Source organism: Beta vulgaris, chromosome 7, assembly GCF_026745355.1.
Source record: "Beta vulgaris subsp. vulgaris cultivar EL10 chromosome 7, EL10.2, whole genome shotgun sequence".
Classification (NCBI taxonomy): domain Eukaryota; kingdom Viridiplantae; phylum Streptophyta; class Magnoliopsida; order Caryophyllales; family Amaranthaceae; genus Beta; species Beta vulgaris.
Genome location: NC_079208.1, coordinates 26,645,783 through 26,664,593, shown reverse-complemented (window position 1 = coordinate 26,664,593; position 18,811 = coordinate 26,645,783). Strand labels below are relative to the sequence as shown.

At 36.1% G+C, this 18,811-nt stretch overlaps 1 protein-coding gene, 1 long non-coding RNA gene and 1 pseudogene across 2 annotated transcripts; all 3 read right to left on the bottom strand.

The window, feature by feature from the left end:
• Positions 1-3,219: 3,219 nt before the first annotated feature.
• On the bottom strand, positions 3,220-4,453 carry LOC130592189 (uncharacterized). Its single transcript, XR_008970415.1, has 3 exons — positions 4,347-4,453; positions 3,404-3,582; positions 3,220-3,320 (listed from the first exon to the last, which is right to left on the bottom strand). It is a non-coding gene; the product is annotated as an uncharacterized LOC130592189 (long non-coding RNA).
• Positions 4,454-4,672: 219 nt separating this feature from the next.
• LOC104899071 (uncharacterized) lies at positions 4,673-9,968 on the bottom strand (annotated as a pseudogene).
• Positions 9,969-10,231: 263 nt separating this feature from the next.
• Positions 10,232-12,536, bottom strand: LOC104899124 (uncharacterized). Its single transcript, XM_057390778.1, has 4 exons — positions 12,140-12,536; positions 11,306-11,787; positions 10,926-11,184; positions 10,232-10,737 (listed from the first exon to the last, which is right to left on the bottom strand). The coding sequence occupies exons 1-4, from the start codon at positions 12,534-12,536 to the stop codon at positions 10,232-10,234; spliced, it is 1,644 nt and encodes a 547-aa protein (XP_057246761.1).
• Between the last annotated feature and the right edge of the window lie 6,275 nt (positions 12,537-18,811).

Genomic DNA, 18,811 nt, shown 5'->3' with positions numbered 1-18,811 from the left:
ATATCAGCCGGTTTGCGATGTTCCTTAGATGAACCACTCCCAATGTGTCGGCTTTTCGACTGCAATTTCTCCTTTTTAACTGGATTTCCTGTGTTTGGTGTCGGTATTTCAAACATTTTTTCTTTGCCCTTTCCTATGGGTGTTGTTTTTTGCACTTTCTCTTTCCCTTTTTCAGAATTCGGTTCACGGATGCTTATGCCCTGTGCTGGTTTGTGGGTGGGAGAACGTGTTTTTGCGAGTCGGGGTAATGGGGACCTAAAAGGAGGAACTCCAAATTTTCTTTCAGCTTCTTGCATAACCTCTTGCAATGCTTCGAGCGATTTCTTGCTCAGTTGTTTAGCTGCTTCGCGAGAGTAGAACAGTTTCCAGGCGTGAGGGCTGCCGTCGCAGATTGCGTTCGCAAGAAGCCTGTAGAGGTGCGCTTCTTCTTCTGTTTCAGCAGCAGTGGCTGCTTTCCTGAGTGGATCTATGTTTATGAAAGATGCCATTTTTGGTGGAGGATTTTTGGGAAAAGAAGTATGGAAGGAAGGTGAAGAACATGAAGGGAGAAGAAGGAAAGGGTTTGGAGATGAGGGTTTCAAGGTTTTCGGTTTTACATTGGGTTTTAAGGAAAGGTGTTTGTATAAGGCGTATGAATGTTACAACTTGAATGACATTATGTACTGACTTGTCTAGATATTTATTATTATATTATTTTATTAGTATTATTATTATAATTATTTATATTATTATTATTATTATTGTTATTTGTAAATATGAATGTTGAGTTGTGAGTATGAATGTGTAGTTATAATCTATAAAATTCAGTTATTCTAAATAGGCGTTTGCAAGTAATAGTATAGTAAATTAATTCTATTTGCAAATAAACACTCTTTTGTATTTTAGGTCTTTTGTAGTTATTAATTTGTATAAATAGTTTCTTCTGTGAATAGAATTAATTGTATTTGCAAAGAAGCTGAATAGTAGATTAATTCTATTTGCAAATAGTGTGCCGAGTTAGGCAGTATATTAGAGCATAATTGTTAAACAAATTTGATATATCGTGAGTGGTGCGTTTAATAAACACTTGTGTATATTTGTGAAACAAACTTGAAGATAATAATAATAATAATAATAATAATAATAATAATAATAATAATAATAGTAATTAGTAAATTAAATTATACCAACATAATAATAATAATTAACAAAATGGTTATAAAATAATAGAGCTGAGCTGAACTAAACTGAACTGAACTTATTGGAGCTGAACTGAACTGAACTTATTGGAGCTGAATTGAACTGAACTGAACTGAACTTATTGGAGCTGAACTGAACTGAACTGAAAATAAGTTGGGGAGAACAGGCTCTTAGATGGTGTGTCGATGGGGTGGTACATATGTAAAAATGTTGCTACTGTACGTACGCAAAGTATATATATGGGTATGTAAATTAAACACGACTGTTTGAGGTAGTGATTAAACTGTTGTGCATGTGTTAGCATGGAAGCACCATTATTAGTATGATCCCAAGTGTATCATAAACGACATAGGATAAATAGCAAATATGTGTACATGTATCTTCTTGCTTCTTTTTTACATTGGCTAAATTTGCATAAATAAAGAGAGGTATATGCACCATTTGATTCATTTGTGACCCTTACAGTACATAATTAGAGGATTGGAGAAAGTAAAACCAAATGTACAAGAATTTTAAAAAAGGTAGTACACACTTCTTCGTTGGACCTTTTGTTGTTGAGAGGTCGGCTTTGTTTGCAACATCTAGACTTGTCAAAGCCATCAATAGTACTTTCACTTAAGATGATCGAGCACTAATTGGGAGGATATACATTATGTATCTTAGAGCATGATAAATTGATATGAATTGTGTATGTAATTGTCAGTACAAAAGTTATTTTTATTTTTTTTGAAACGAAGTACAAAAGTTATATTACTTCTTACATAAAATACGAAAATATGTAATAGTATATCCTTTTTAGGCCATCCTAAATTGATATTCAAGAAGAAAATTAATGTCACTATATTATAGATGTAAATTAACGACTATAATGCTGAATGATAAAAGTATATAATATAATTAATTACTCCAACCATTTGTAATTAGTGGTCTTAATACTTTTTAAATCTATTAGGTAGTGTTGGTATAGGTAATTTATCTTTGTTCATTTATCCACATAGTTAGGTGATGATCACTGTGAAGATAGAAGATGGAACAAGATAGAATAGGTAGTAAATGTCTCACATTACTTCACAGAGTTCTTAAAACACATGTTTGACTCCATGCTATGGTACTATACAAAAGGCTCTTGTTTTTATTAGAACATGATTTGAGCAAACATATTGTCATTAGCTTGCATTATACAAAAGATGTGGAGATCACTGGGCCTATTGCAAGATTCCTTAGGTTTTTGGCATGTATATTACAAGAAATCATTTATGCCTATATGCAAAAGCGAGTAATTAGTAAGAAGCATGATTAGGTCCCAGGGCAAGTTATAAACATGTAGCATAAGTCTATGCTAGCAAGCAAAAGGGGGTCTAGGTGGCCGATATAGTGGTTAGTTGGTGGACCCAAGAACATCTTCATCAACAAATACATGAGCAGCTTCATGTGTAGGATTCTTAGCTCCCTCTGTGTTATGATCTGCGGATTTGCCAGGAAGCTTCTGTTTTGGATTTGGTTCATCAGGCTTAACAGTGTGGTAATCCATGGGCTGTGTGATAGCCTTTGGTTTCAGGTTGACCTCATCAACTTCATCTTCAGCCACAACTCTTTTGAGAATCCACTGCAACACATTGTTCAATGAGAGGGTTGTTTTTGGACCCACTTCAATTAAGAAAGAGACTTGCAGGAGTTTTTGGATAGCTGAGAAAGTTTCAAGATCATCTTGTCAATTTGATAATAGTTATGTTAGGTTATGCATATTAGAAAGCATATACTTATTTGATATTAAATGTGTGTCTAATTCTAGGAATGAACATGTGTATATTTGGAAGCATGTACCTATTTAGTTGGTTGTTTTTTTGGCATGTTTGTGGGTATATATGCAAGATAAGCTTATAGGCTTGGTAGTTTTGGATGCTATATGGGTAAGCTAATTGAGGCATAATTAACAGGCTGTGTATAACCAAGGGAAAGCATACATATCATATTGGAACTTGTATGAACATAACTAACAAAATAACTGGAAATTACATACAGAATGCCTCATCCGAAAGATGTCTTCAACCGGTAATTTGAAAAGCTTTTCCAAATCCTTGCTGAATATTGTGACTTGGAGCGTGGCATTTCCATCAGAGACGTCGCAGTTGAAAGTAACTCTACATACACCATTTACATTTTAAAATGGTGAAGAAACATGTAGCAGGAGTAATTGGTAGTTTATGTTTAAAGTAGAACTTACCTAGGGATGGAGATGACATTTTTCTGTCCACAATTAAGGCATGTGTGTGTCTCCCCTGCTGGCACATTGGTTCGCTAGTTGCAGTTAGAGCAACCAAGGTATGCGTGCAATTTTTCAAAGCTAGGTTCGGGGACAACCACTCTCAAGAATTGTCGTTCGTCTTGAAGTGTGTTAACAGCCTAGTTTAAATGACACACATAACCACGTTAAGACTTAAGAATGGGTATTGAAATTAATTAAGTATTCCTATTATGCATTGTTTTCGAACTACAACATGCTGGTCATTTTTTTGTTAGAGAGAAGCTACACTGAAGCAATATCTGTAATGTCAAGATTTTTCGGACTACAACTTCAATCTGTAAGGCTCTAATGAATATGTATTCATGCTTTATTTGATGAACTAAGAACTATACATTTAACTGCGGATGACATACCATTCATTAGAGAGAAGCCACATTGAAGCAATATCTTGAAAATCAGGCATATCTAGAGATAATCATAGTCTTCCATGAGATAATGTCATGGTTATGTTAGAGAAAAGCCACATCGAAGCAATATCTTGCAAACCACTAGATTTCAATAAGTCTAATAGAAGTATGTACAGTGAGACTCCCAAGCTCTCCAGACGTTCACATTTTGCAGAATATGGTTACTGGATCAATAACCCAAAAACACACTCAAGTGAATGTCAAATTTTATACGTCCACATTTTGCAGAATATGGTTAGTGAATGTCAAATCTGAACAACAGCTAATATATACTTCTTTTTTATAACTGCATCCAATTGCAAATTTAACACAAGATAGTTCACAGATTTAAATTTACATTGTTGAGGCATAAAGATTCATATTTTAAGGCTATTATATTATGTTATCATGCTATCAAATAGTAATAATGGCAAATGATTGTTTAAATTACTAATGTGGTAAGTAATATAACTGACCTTTTTTTCCTTTAGTGCACAGATTGTCATGACTTGCCTTTCTTTTGATGTGTTCCTTACATCTAAGACTCTTGCTTGCCTATCAGCCAGGGTGTCCCGGTGCCGCAATGCCCTAAAAAGCACACACAAGTTAGAGTACTACATTCATTCATGCTTTTTCTTAGCAATGTATTTTATATTGATATACCAAAGTCTGTCTTTTCTGCATGTAATTAGTTATGAGGAACGAATAGACCTTTAGAACAACACAATTAAACGCAACAACATCACAAAATCAATTAACAAAAACACCTTAAACTGGAACAATATTAAATCTGAACAGAGGGAGTATTTTTTGGACATTTTGATAAAAGGATGGCTTGACGAAACACGGATATCGATTACCATTCTGCAAGGGCAGCTGCTCTGTCTCCATTTAGCTCATGAATAATTGTAGTGGACATGCTTGATGCAAGTGAGAATCCTATAGCAAATGGTATATTAGTTAATAAATGATTGATGAACTTCTTTTGAATCCATGATTTGTCAAACTTATCTTTAAGGCTGTTAATAAGTGATTGCTATTTTATTAATATGTAAGCACAACCTTTATGAGATGTGACTTTTAAGGCTGTGAATCCAATTATATTGAATTTTGCAGCCCAAGTTGAGAGCCGATCACAATCTGGCCCGGCAAGATCATTCCAAGCAGAAATGATAAGTGGTTGTTGCTTGCTGAAAAACTGGTTTGCCCACCAGGTAAGGATTAGCATAATGAGGCTATGGATAATTAAGGAAGGATAAATATCTTGGTTATTTTACCTGTGGTCAGTTATAACAATCTCGCGGACAAGATTATCACGTCCTTGGGCCGTTGAAATAGTCCTTGCTTCTTCTTCAACATAAAGCACCACACCAAGGATATCTAAACAATAACGTGTAAAGGTCAAACTGGGTGTGTCACGAAAAGCATAGATGTATTCTAGACACTACCAACAACAATTGTATGCAATACATACCAAATTTTTCAGAAGGATCACAGGTTTTTGGAATTGAAGATATGGTCTGGTACTCTGGCAGAACAGGATTAGCTTCAGTATTTATTGGTTGAATTATTGTCTGTCTTCCAAAGCTCATTTGGTAATCAAGTTCAGAGGAGGAGGATTTGAATTGCTCTTCTACGGGCTTTATTGGAGCGTTAGCTATTTCGTACTCCCCCTTACACAAAAGCTTCTTTGTAGCCTTCCACCTGATCTCCAAAAAGTGCTCCTCTCATTCGATTTCCCTGTGAACAAAAGTGCAATTGTTTAGTTTCGCATGTAAAAGGGTTTTGCTTGAAAGGGAACATAACATTTTGTTGTGTAATACCTGATGTATTGGCCACAGAAGATGACCCTCTAAAGGTGCTTATGTATTAGCAGATTTATATGTATAGGTAAGTTTAAGTGTTCCTTTTGAATGAGGCATGCTACAAATAATGATATTGTGACATTTGCTAAGTGGGAATTACTATAAATTAAACTCATGGTGGATGATATCAATGAGTAATCAAAATGAATGGTTATGCGTTATTGGATAAGAAAGATAACAAAGAAGTGAGAGGGTCAATACCTTATCATCTTCTAGAACAAGATTTTGGTAGAGTATGCCTTTTTTAGGAGAGACCTTAGCTCGACCTTTTTCAATTACCTTGACTTTGACTTTGTAAGCCTTTCTGCTACTGTTTAGTTCATCTAAATAAACACGTTCAGGCTTCATCTTGTAATTCCCAATAAAATGAACACGTAATGAGTGAATATAGTATTGGGGGGGGGGGAATTTGAGTATTATTTGTAAGGCTATCTTTCAAGAGAATGTTGATTGAATGCTAAGTATGAAATAGGTCTAGTGAAAGGCATAATACATTTATTAGCTAATTAATCTACTATTTAATCATTGTACCATTTAGAATAATTACCTCATATAGTAATAAACTCTGAGTTTTGTATTAGTGAGATTATGAAGCGTAACTATCATTTATCACCCAAACATCTGGTAGATATATCTATAAGAGTAACATCAGTGTCTATATTGATATAGTAACCAATATTTAAAATGCTGAAAAATAATGTTGATGCTGCAAAAGTGTTTAATTACCTTAAAACCATTTTAATTTTGTTAATCTTACAGTAGTTGTTCAAGGTTCTTGATAACTTTGTTTTAGTTTTTATTATACATGAAAAGAGAGAGTGAACTTTGAGCAGTTGACAATAACATGTAGTAATTAACTATAGCATGTATCACTACAATAAGAAGTTTCAAAGCAAAGCACATGAAGGAGGTATCAAAGATTATATAAGTTGTCAGTTAGGAATATATTTTAGGCAACCTGTGCATTAGATGCATGGCATATTATTTCCTATTGTACTCAAAGCAAGATCATGAGGGCATTGAATAGATTCTATGCTGTGATGCGAAGGATGGGTGCAGCAAACAAACATACAAAATTTGAGCATAGCTACAAAAAGGGAGGCAAGGAAGAAGAATGTAAGTGAATATACCTTTTAACCTCGTGTAACTGTCAGATAGGATGAGTTTGGTGGAGAAAACAAAGCCTTTGAGCAGCCCCTAATGTTGTTTAAGGATGGAGAAGTTCAACTTCAAGGGTGATAAAAGCTTCTCTAAGCTGTAGATATGTTTGTACAGGCTAAGTTGTGGTATTAAAACAGCTAGATTTAGTGGGTCACAATGCAACAAAAAAAAAGTACATGAACAGTTTGTTGAGTACTTGTAAAGCTGAAGAAAAGGATAAGCATACTCTTTACCTGCTACAGCCATACCATAGTTAGTAGGCTAGTCAATCAACCTCTTAGATATTTCCATGTGACTGTCCTTCAAAGATTTTTCTGGATTTCTTCTTCTGAAGGACCATCCGGATTTGTAGGGGTAGTGGGAGTTATTTTTAGGACCATGGAAAGTACATAACTGTGAAAGTAAATAAAATAATATGTTTATGCTTTAAAATTGCACCCACTTCATGTTCATAATCCAGACCATCTATCATAACTTGTTAATTTATATGTGTATATTTTCTACTGTTGTTATAAGTTGTTGTTAATTTATATGGCAGAAGAAATTTAAACTCTGAAGTAAGAACATTATAAACTAAGGAGAGGCTTCTTTTAATCAGTTATTAGGAGATTATGACCTTAAAACAGAAAATTTTATCTTATTGTGCACATAAATAATCTCATTGTGCACTTATATACATTATGACAGCATTTTAGCTGTTTAGAATTCATATAATTCAACTTATTAACAAGAACAACTTGAAAAGTAATGATATATAGTACTAATAATATAAATTGAAACATTGAAACAAATCAAAACAAAAAATAAATCATAGGCTACAATAATGAACCTAGATTTAGGAACAAAATCCATAACAACCACAACCAAAACAATCACAATTCAAAAGAGTGAGAAATTGGGCTTACTTGTTTTTAGCAATTCGTTTTTTATCTTTATCTGGCATTCTTCTGAATTTTTTAGGCTTCCTTCAACTGGAAATAATAATCAAGATACAACAAATAAAGGCTTAACATGAACAAGTGAAGGCAAGAATGAGTCAAAGATACCTGGGAATTGTGATTTTTTGAGCAATTGAGAAAAGCGGAAGCCATCTTTTGGATATATACTGGTGATATACGTAGGCTAAACCGAGAAAATCAAAACATGGTAAACAGCAAAAGGAAGTCGATTAATAAGCTACTTATCTTAGTTAACTATCTGAATGACCGGCCTTTGTGTGAATCTATTCTAAGGAACATTATGTAATGTGTTTATTTTGTGTGCCTGCATAGTTCAGTTAATAAGCCACAAACATTAAAAAGCCTAAACATGGTGCCAAAGTAGTAGTTTTATTTGTTTATCATTCATACTTTTCTTGCTTTTCTCATAAATCTGAAATACCAAAAATCTAAAATAGTCTTTCTTAGATAATCTATCTATCTATATCCATTAAAAAGCCACAAACATTTCTACTGGAGCTTGGTTTGTACTAATTGTACATTTACTATGATAAAGTACAGATATTACAAATCAAGAATTGAAAACCTTCTTTAGAGATTAAAGAAGAGTTGCAGCTTGTCGTGGCTACCTATCTCTATCTCTATGTTTCTTCAATGTCTCCTTGGAAAACAATATTTCCACCCTCTACAACTAAAGAGGATTTACATTGTTAGTATAACAAGATAATAAGTTATATATCAACTTCTAACAATAATAGAATGAATGAGCACATTACCGCTTCCAATGGACGGTTAACCAAATAGTGAAAGTAAGTCAAGGAAATTAACACGTCTATAAGTGAAAGAACAAAATAATCTTAACCCTACAAGCTACAATGGCAAATAATATGTTTCGGCTATACCCTAAACTCATACTAAACTTCCATATGAATAAATGCATAAGTTAGGAAGTACAGACAACGCAGACTCGATATATAGCAACTTCTCAACATAACAGTAGAATGGAAAGGGGTTACAAAAAAACAAATTGGTGCCAGCTGGAAAATTTACCTTGCAAGACTGTTGTCCTAATGGACCCAATGCCTCGTAAGGATTTGTTCTATAAGGTGTGAGTTGAAATTCTTCTTTCTGTATACAATTTAAGGTTAGTCACAATTCATTATGGTTCTAATAGAAAGTACAAGCTTTAAGACCAAAAAATGCCCTCAGCTTGCTTTATGGCGCTACATATGAAAACTTACCAATAGCCTAACGCATTCCCTGCTCCTAAAAATAATGTTAAGCACTAATATATTGCATAATTGCATATATTATGCTGAATCTGGGGAAGTCTATTTTGATATGGTTTTTAGAGTAGCCAGTGTAATGCTGGAGAGTTTCAGTCCAAGAGGGACTGTTGCTAGTGTCCAGCAGGTAGCGTAAACGCTAGATGTAGGCAAAAACGTGGGGGGGGGGAATACTTTATTGTGGTAATAATTCATTATCCCAAGTTTAGAAAAGACATAAACCATCTTCTCCATCTGCAATTATTTCATTTGAGATAAGGGGACGTTATATAATTTTTGCTGTGAGTTAGCGCACAGAAACCTGGGTGGAACGGGTGATGACCTCAAAAATAGAGGTAGTTGATATAACCATGACACATGTATCAAAACCATGGCAAAACCAATGCAAAATATCTTTGATTATGTTCTTTGTGGTTGCATAAGCAATAGCACAGAATAATAGTTCCTTTACTATAACAAAAGAAATGATGATAACATTATCAAAAGGTGCATGTACAACCACATCTAGCATTACAGAGGAAATGTACCAAAACCAGACCCGTTATCATTTTAGTGAGCCTATGAGTGTCATTGATGCGGCATGATATCTGCAAAGACCACAAAGGCAAGTAAGCATTTGACTAACCATGTACCCTGAAGTTTATTTAGTTTCCAGATTAGATTATGGAAGCTGTGTGAAATTCCTAGTTGGCTGTTAATCTCGGGAGACTATCCAAGACTTAATGCAGGTTACATTTGAGCAGTTATTGAATATAATCATAATGCAGAACTCAGTAAATATGATTTAAGAGAGGACATACCTGTAGATGGTGAACATCATATAATGCCAGCCATTTTGAGAATGTCATAGGATATCATGTTTTTTACATAGGTTTGAGAGTGATGTAGTGGATCAGTTTTTGATATGACCTTAACGTTGGCCGCTCGCCTAGCACGTGACAGTGCAACATATAGTTGGCCATGGGAAAAACATGGTCGAGGAAGATAGACGACAACTTGTGATAGTGTTTGCCCCTGGGACTTATTAATTGTCATTGCAAAGCTGAGTTTGATAGGAAATTGTTTCCTTTGAAATTGGAATGGATAATTTGCTGAGACGGCTGGCCGCAATTTAATCCGTGTATAAGACGTGTTCTCCTTTGTGGTGGCCGGTTGTTATAACACATTCAATTATGTTGGGGAAGAAACGTTTGCATATAAGACGTGTTCCATTGCATAACCCAGCAGAAGGCAAGATATTACGGAGTAATATGACTGGGCAATTTTCCTTCAGCACAAGTTCATGTGGGCTCATTCCACCAGGACAAAGCTTGTTTATAAATTCAGTAGGATATATTGCACAGTTATCATCAAGAATTGTATCAAAGCTCTTATAAATGACAGCTTGTCCAGGGAACTTCTCCATAAGGACTAAATTAATTGAATCGAGATCATCATTTATGGGAGTTAATATTGCCCTTGTTGTGAATATATCAGTTGTGAATTCGTTCATATCAAGTTCAGGGAATGCCACTGAGGTTATCTCATTTATAGGATCTTCATTTTCCCTGGGGTTGCTAACAATTTCAGATGGCAGCAGAACGAATCCATTTTCTTCAGTTTGCAGTTCTCCATTCCCTAGTGAAAGGAGAACGATGAAAATGTAGGGTCTTCTCTAGCTCGAATGTTCTTTGTGAGCCTAAATTTGATAAGTTTAGGCCAAAGCACTGAACTCACTAAGCTAGCATTAACAGCTTCTCTTTGTGATTTCCTGGGCACAACGGGCAATACTTGTCGAAAATCTCCCCCAAAAACAATGATCATACCTCCAAAAGACAGAGTTGCATCACACAGGTCTCGGAGAAGCATATCTAGTGACTCGACATTTTCCTTCCTTGCCATTGAAGCTTCGTCCCAAATGATCAAACTTGCTGCCCGTATCAATGCAGCTAGGCTACCCTGTTTAGGAACATCACAGGCTAGTGAAGCATCTGAATCAATGGGTATTTTGAACCGAGAATGTGCAGTTCTTCCAGAGGGTATGTTAGATGCAGCGATACCTGAAGTGGCAGTAGGGAGGACTATCTGATTCATTAAGCGAACTTCAGCGTAGAGCGCATTGTATAAGAACGTTTTGCCTGTTCCACCAGGGCCATCTATGAAGAATGCACCAGGCTTTTTGCTGTTTAACATGGTGGATTATTACATCAAATGCTTTTTGTTGTGCTAAGTTGAGTTTCAAACGACAATCAATGCAATCTTGCGGTATTGGTGGATCCAGTGCGTCGACAATATCCTTTGTCCTCCGCAACTCATCATCTTCTTGACCTTGTAAGTGTTCCAACCCAAATGCTTTAAGTGACTTACCCATGGCTTCCAAATATTGCTCAACTGCTCTAGCAGTAAGATGCCTAACCTTCTCTGGGAAATTAGGAAATTTGTGGCTAAAATCTTCTGAGAGGGCGGCATAGTATTTTAACCACAATGCATTTGGGTCACTCGGTTGGCAAAAAATCAGGACAGTTGAGAAAAGGCGACGGACGGCAGGAGGCATTTGCACTTCACATGCCTCAGCTAAGCACTTATCAATTGCATCATCTTCTTCTAGCAACCTGAGCTTAATAGCTGCTTCTTGAAAGGATGCACATCTATACCCATCAACTGTTAAAGGCTTCAAATGACCGTGGCCTGTACATTTAGAAGCAATCTCAAAAAACTTTCTCCTTCTGTTGGACCTACAAATGTGAGCCTACCAATGACAATCACCTTATTTTTCCTCTTAACCCATTCCTTTAAGAAAGATCCCACCTAAGTATCTGTGAATTCGCCGTATAAATAATTTTGTGCACCTTCAATGTGGCATTGGCTTTAAAAAAAGCTGTGAGGGAGTTCGAGAGCGTTTGTATTCAAAACAATGCTATCAAGTTGTTCATGAGGCTTACTTGGACTGTTTGCATATTAGGTAAATGCACTGGGAGGGGCATGACAGGTGGGTGCATTTCAAAAAGGTCGAATCCAAAAATGCGTCATGAAGCTTCACACGCAGAAACCCATCTCCCTGACTGGTAGTGCTCTATCTCATCGATAGTGTCAACCCCACCCCCTAAAATTGAACGAGATCTTGTCATGCCCTTGTAAACGTACTTATATAAGTACTTCACTGCTTCAACTGTCGAGCATACTTCCACATTTAAATGACAATCAAACAAGGCTGAAAGATAAGGGTTATATGGTATTACCCATTTGTTATCCAATGTTGCTTTGCGTATAAAAGCGCTGTCACCAGTATCCCGTCTCCTGTACATCGGATAACCATCACCATTGTTTGTCGTCTCACTGCGAAAATGTTTTGGATATACATATTTGCAAGATCCCTTGCTCTTCAGATGCTTCATACATGGACACTCGGGATTCAGGTGGCCACACGGACCATGCATCATGTGCTTCAGAATACTTTTCCTAAGGCGAGGATTATCTTGTGGTGGGATTTCAGCACAAATGAATCTATCATAATTAATTAGATTTTGTCATTTATTGGATAAATATGTTTAATAGAATTGGAAACAAAACACTTGATTAAGAAGCATTCCTGTGCAAAATATGCAGTGAACGTATGAAAGATGAAAGGAAATCGGGAAAATGTTATTGTTTGTGTTTTTGTCGTAGAAAGAGCACGAGGTAAGTATGTATGCGTTTTTTTAATTATAATTATCCTATTGAGAGCCATTTCTATTGACGTTCTTTAGAAGTATTAAATAAGCAACGTAATTTAATAATCATTAAACTAATGCTCATCACAATTATTAGGTTAGTATATAAGTAGATTACCTATCAAAGTCTGCTGGACATTTAATCATGAAGGCGGCTTCAAAATGATGAGCATGTGGGCATGTGGCAGACCTCGTTTTTGAAATTCAACAACATAAACAATTGCAGCAACATCTCCAAACACTTGTTTTTCCATAATATGTTTCTTCAATGCTAGCAGCTTGGCACGAAAAATCCTTGCAAACAAATCTGGGCGATTCTGAGCTTCTTCTCCAGCAGCCAACTCATTTTTGATCTCTGGCCAATTTACATTGCATGTCATTATGATGAACAAATCAGGCTTTCCATAGCGCTGCACCAAAGACATTGCATTTATATATCTCTTCTTCATGTCTTTAGGTCCTCCGAGGAACGAAGGTGGCAATATGACTCTGTGGCCAACATTAGCTGCACTGTTTTCTCCGCTTTGCAGTGTATCAAGTATGCCTTAGTATAGATCTGCTCTGATGGTTTCTTGATTGTAGCGGAAAAAATCCAATCGCGTGTTTTCAATTTTCACATACATGTCTACAATATACTGCTGCAGGCATCTTCCAGCTCTTAGAAGCATGTTATTAGGTCGATGTTGGAGCTTATACGCATAATATTCTCTGCATGAAATTTGCTTTTGAAGCCTAGATCGGCCTTGAGACGCACCTATTTAGTAAAAATTATAACAGAGGTTAGTATTTGATTAATACTTAGCATGGATACATTACAAATGAAGGAAATAGAGAACAGAAAGGCCATACGTGAAGCTTCTTCCATTAGCAAGGCGTCAGCAGTGTGCACAGCACAAGAGGCAACGGGGTCTTGTTGGGTAGCTATTTGGGTCCGACCTCCATGTGACATTCTTTTCAGTCCTTGGCTCCATCCACAATCCCCACATGGGAACAAAAGGGGATATTGGAGCGGATCATAGCACCCATAATAGTGCATGATCCTATGCGAGGTATTAGATCTTCCAGATACAACTATATATGGACCGTTAGACTGGCTTGAGGAAGTGCTCTCTAACCATATGGCAGCCAGTTCATCAGATGTAGGGGCATTATAAGTTCGTTGGTCAAGCACAGTATTTTTGTTTATAAGTATTTCAGTGTCTTCGTTAATTTGGATTTCCTTCCAAGATCGGAAAAAGTGGGCATAAGGGTTTTTTTGGGTGATATTAATGAGGATATCTATTATATCTTGTCTTAATTCGGGAAACAGCCAGCACGATATTCAGCTTCATGTTGGGCATCATAAAAATATAATTGTAAATATTTAGGATTTTCATCATTAGGCAGTAAATTAGGTACAAAGTGATACAATTGTCCATGTAATTTAAAGACATATATTCCTTTTTGTGTTTCTGCACCGTAGTCCCCCCCAAGTGAGCTAAAAGCAAACATGTTATTGTATATGCGCGCATATTTCCTCAAATGTAAGGCATCTTCTTCCATAGAAGTGAAAAGCCTTACAAGTTCGGGGGATATTCATTAGAAACCAAATCAATTTCTCCATCACCACAACAGAAATGCAACGATTCATATGCAAATTTTTTAGCACTACATTTTGGGCAGTACTGAGGTTGAGGCAATTTGAATGGTTCTAGTGGTAATGGTTGCCCAATTACTGCAGTAGGGACTTCTGATGTTTATGCATCAATAATTAGAAGCAGATCATCTTAGGGTGTCCATTGAATTTAATTTTGGGATGTACGCATACTTACTTTCACGGCTTGTTATGGGATGCCTTATCCGCGGTACTTTAGCTTGTCCAATCCTAGCTTCTCCTGTACAACTATGGAATGCACACTTAGGTGTAATTTTGCTGACAATGGTTTTTCATAAACAGAACAGGCTCACTAATCTGACATTACCTAGTAGAACCAATTTGAGAGAGAGCATGAACAACTCTCATGCGTTTGCTAGCACGGGAATAACTTGTAAATTTATCTGCCATTTATGATGACAGGGATCAATTAGTACACATAAAGATGAAGATGGGACCTTAGAGATATGCAAATTAAGGTAGAAAAGGTCCTGTGAACAAGAGAAGTGGCAGCGTAAAATCAAGTTACCCATGCTATTGTTGAATAGGTTGTATTTGTGATTGGACGCTGAACCTTAGGTGTAGTATCGTACCTATATCACATGTACATCGATCAATTTTTTGTAACTATTAATTTATGAAAATTAGGGAGTTATAATATGGTAATTAGGTCATAAAAGTAATTATGGACACCCTTGTAGTGCTGTTTTTGCTATAGGGACACCTTGGGTGATAGGCAAGCAAGAGTCTTACATGTAAGAAACATAGCAAAAGAAGATTTAGGAAAGCAAGGTCATAATGCTTTTCAACTGTATTACCATAGTACCAAATCACAATAACGACTTCTAGCTCTTCAAGAATTGATGAAGAATTCATTTAGGTAAACAGGGAATGGAGCAAATACCTACAGAACATGGGATTAACAGATATTTTTTAAAAGAAATTACCTCAACTGGATGTGAATGATACTTGTTGTGCAGACTGCAGTATATAGATCATCTTTCTGTGGTTACAATGTCACGTTGACAGACATTAGAATAAGATTTAATATGCTTACAAAAAGAAGAAGGTAAAGCGAAGATTTAGCCATTAGATATATCCATCACAGCACAAGACCAGTGGTATATAGGAATCGTGATTTAATAAACGCATACAGTTGAAAAGTAGATTTAGAAAAGCAAAAGGCATAAGCAAAGTGCAAAAGTAGTGCCATTTCATAAGTTGTGGAGAATTACAGCTCAGGCTACAATACATAGACTTACAAAGTCGCGACAATGCGCTCACATAGGCAAGAAACATAAAAGGCAACATTCACAACTATCATTGCCAACGACAAACAGCTAACAACCCTATTTTACAAGAACTTGCTGCACGGCATTATAATTTAAGCACTCTTACACGCTGGTAGAGGTTTTATACCCTAGGTATGACAAAAGGGAACTACATAAATGCAAAAGGTTAGTTCCTAATAAGATAAGAGTGGCTTATATATACATCTTAGACAAACTTAGAACGCTTGAAAACAGTATCAAGCTCTGGTAGAGTCATGAAGTCAAGTGGGAGTTCAGTTCCAGAGGGAGCAACAACAGAAGGATTTGCAATTATTGGATGTGGTTTGCGTTTTTTAGGAGGGAGTGGAGGAGATACAGTGGAGGGTATTTGGAACGCAGCACCTCGAGGAGTGAGGCAATCCTGCTCTACAAGCAGTAAAGAGGGTTCTAGGCTTTCTTTGATTCCCAAAACACGTTCCTTCTGGTTCAGATAACTTTCCCTTGCAAGGGTGCACATCAGAGCATCAAACTTATTAGTTGTAGGACTGTAGTTTGCATCGACAATTTCCAAGTTGTAAGCATTGAGGCAGTAGAAAAGTACTTTCTTTGCAAGGCTTTGTTTTGCTGCAGCAAGTGTACAACAACAATCACCAAAGCTGCATTCATATGCAAATTTACTTTTTGGAGGTGTCACTGTGAGCCAAGAAGTGTATTGTTCAGGGTTGTGCTCAATTGTTTCAATAGGAGTGCATCGAATAGCAAGTGTTCTAAACACAACTCGCAATATTGACATGAAATCAACGGACACATACTTAGAAGAACCCGATTCATTGTCAGACAAGGGTTCGTGCAAGGCAATCTTTGGTAGACCCTTTTCAACGCGATCTAATTCTGCCCGTTTTAGGTTGTACAAAGTAGCACAACGGTCAAACATTTATCTCTTAATAGAGGTGACATCTTCAACATAAACTTCATATTTCTTCATAAGGTCATGGACAGCTTTTTGTGCAGCCTTTTCGCACGACTCTTCCACCTTCCCAGCCTCCCCGCCAACATAAATGTAGGCTATTGGACCACAATCTGCCTTAACATACACACATACATTGTTCTTAGAAGCATCTACAAACTGATAAACTGGATCAGGAAAGTGCAAAGCTGTGGTTATTCGCTCCAATAAAGGGTGGAAGGGGATGACTACTTGTGTAGGCACTGGATCCATAACCTGTAACGGTGGAAAGGCTGATTATTGGTTTGACAAGAACAAGTGGATGTAGGGTAACTTAAGCATGATTAGCCTATCCAAAAAACAATAAACTCTACATAGAACAATAGGCCATGAACTAATATCTAGAAAATAAAATGGAGAAGGCAAAAAGTGGTCAAGCAGGCACAAAAAAGAAACAATAATTTTCTACTGTAAAAATCTTAGCAAGGAGATTAGGTGAGCCGTTATAAATCCATTTTGTAACATTTTCATAAGCAAATTAAGGCACAAATGTGTAGTTTAATAGCTAGTCAAAGGTTGTGTTTCTTATGCATATCAAGGCTCTATTCATTAAGGATTGCCTAACCCTCTAACCATTTAAGCATCTCGTATATATATACTACACCCCAACACCCTCCTTCTCTGTGAAAATACAAAGCAACATTGAAAATACTAACACAAATAACAGAAGGCAGCATGTGTTTTTTTTCCAAAAAAGCAAGAAGACAAGTTATGACATTTCTTTCTGCACCACATTCATTTAAGATCAGAAGAAGGTACCAAAAAGGCCTACAAATGTGTAAGAACATCTAGAGAAATAAAATAAACAACCATCCAAAAGGTAAAAGTATGAAGAATAACTTCTGCAAGACATGTAAGCATAGACAAACAGATACATCCACTTTTTCCAACAGTCATGCATTAAAAGCATAATTTACTCTTTCAAAAATGGCATTAATAACAACTATGACATTTCCCTTTAAGGAAACCTTGAGGTCAGACTTTAATACTTTAACAGTTTATGGACAGCAGCAAAAGACAACAGATCTACAACAAGTAAGGCATAGTAACATGATTGTTGCACTTTTAAAATATACCAGATCTAAGGAAAGTAAAGCTAACATGAATGACAGCGTCAAGAAGCAATAAATCTAGATAATCAAGCATAATTCTTAACAGAATCATTCAAATATCATGTATTTAATTTTGTATATATTTAAATGGATCATGTATTTTTTTTCTGCAAGAAAGCTTACATACTTATACTTTTTTCTAATCAAATATACATAAGACATTTTTTATTTTAGTAATCTACCAAATAATGCACAAAGTTTAGATGGTCATACTTTTTAGTAATCAAAGCTACTTAATTTTACCATTTCCACCCAAAAAATAGTTTAGTTTCAACCACAAAAGAAAGAATAAGGAAACCAAGGGTTAGTATGATCACCCCACCTTAGTTTTTTGGAGTTGCTGGAACAAAGAAATGAAAAAAGTTTATGATGAGTTGATCACCCCACCTCAGTTGGCTTTCTTTTGTTTGGGTTTAATAAGAGCAGTTTTAATACTAAATAAATAGAAAGGAGCACATTTTGTGGGAAGTACATAAAAGGAACAGTACTGGTTGTGGTAAACAGTAACACTTCACCAAATCAGTGTGAAGAGTGGGTTGCTTCCCAATTCTAAGAAATTAGGATGTTCAATATTAACGCAACTAAGCCTTCAACTAATACTAAATTTGCAATTAAAAGCTATCAACAGAACAAATGAGGAAGTTTATGATCAGTTAATCACCCCACCTCAGTTGCCTTTCTTTTGTGTGTGTCTATATAAGAGCAGTTTTAGATACTAAATAGAGAGGAGCACATTTTGTGGGAAGTACGACGAGGAACAGTAGTGTCAGTAGCAAACAGTATGTCTCACCAAATCAGTATGAACAGTGGGCTGCTTCCCAATTCTAAGAAATTAGGATGTTCAATATTAACGCAACTAAGCATTCAACTAATATACTAATTTTGTAATTAGAAGCCAACAAGCCATCAAGAGAAGGAGAACAAACAGTTACAACTAACCCATGGGAACTGAAGAGTATTTGATTTTGGCAATTTGTAAA

Coding starts and splice junctions, on each gene's coding strand:
- LOC104899124 (XM_057390778.1), bottom strand. CDS start 12,536: ATGCATGGTCCGTGTGGCCACCTGAATCCCGAGTGTCCATGTATGAAG. Junction 11,788..12,139: donor AGGGAGATGGGTTTCTGCGT/GTGAAGCTTCAT, acceptor CTAAATGTACAG/GCCACGGTCATTTGAAGCCT. Junction 11,185..11,305: donor CACAACAAAAAGCATTTGAT/GTAATAATCCAC, acceptor TTAATGAATCAG/ATAGTCCTCCCTACTGCCAC.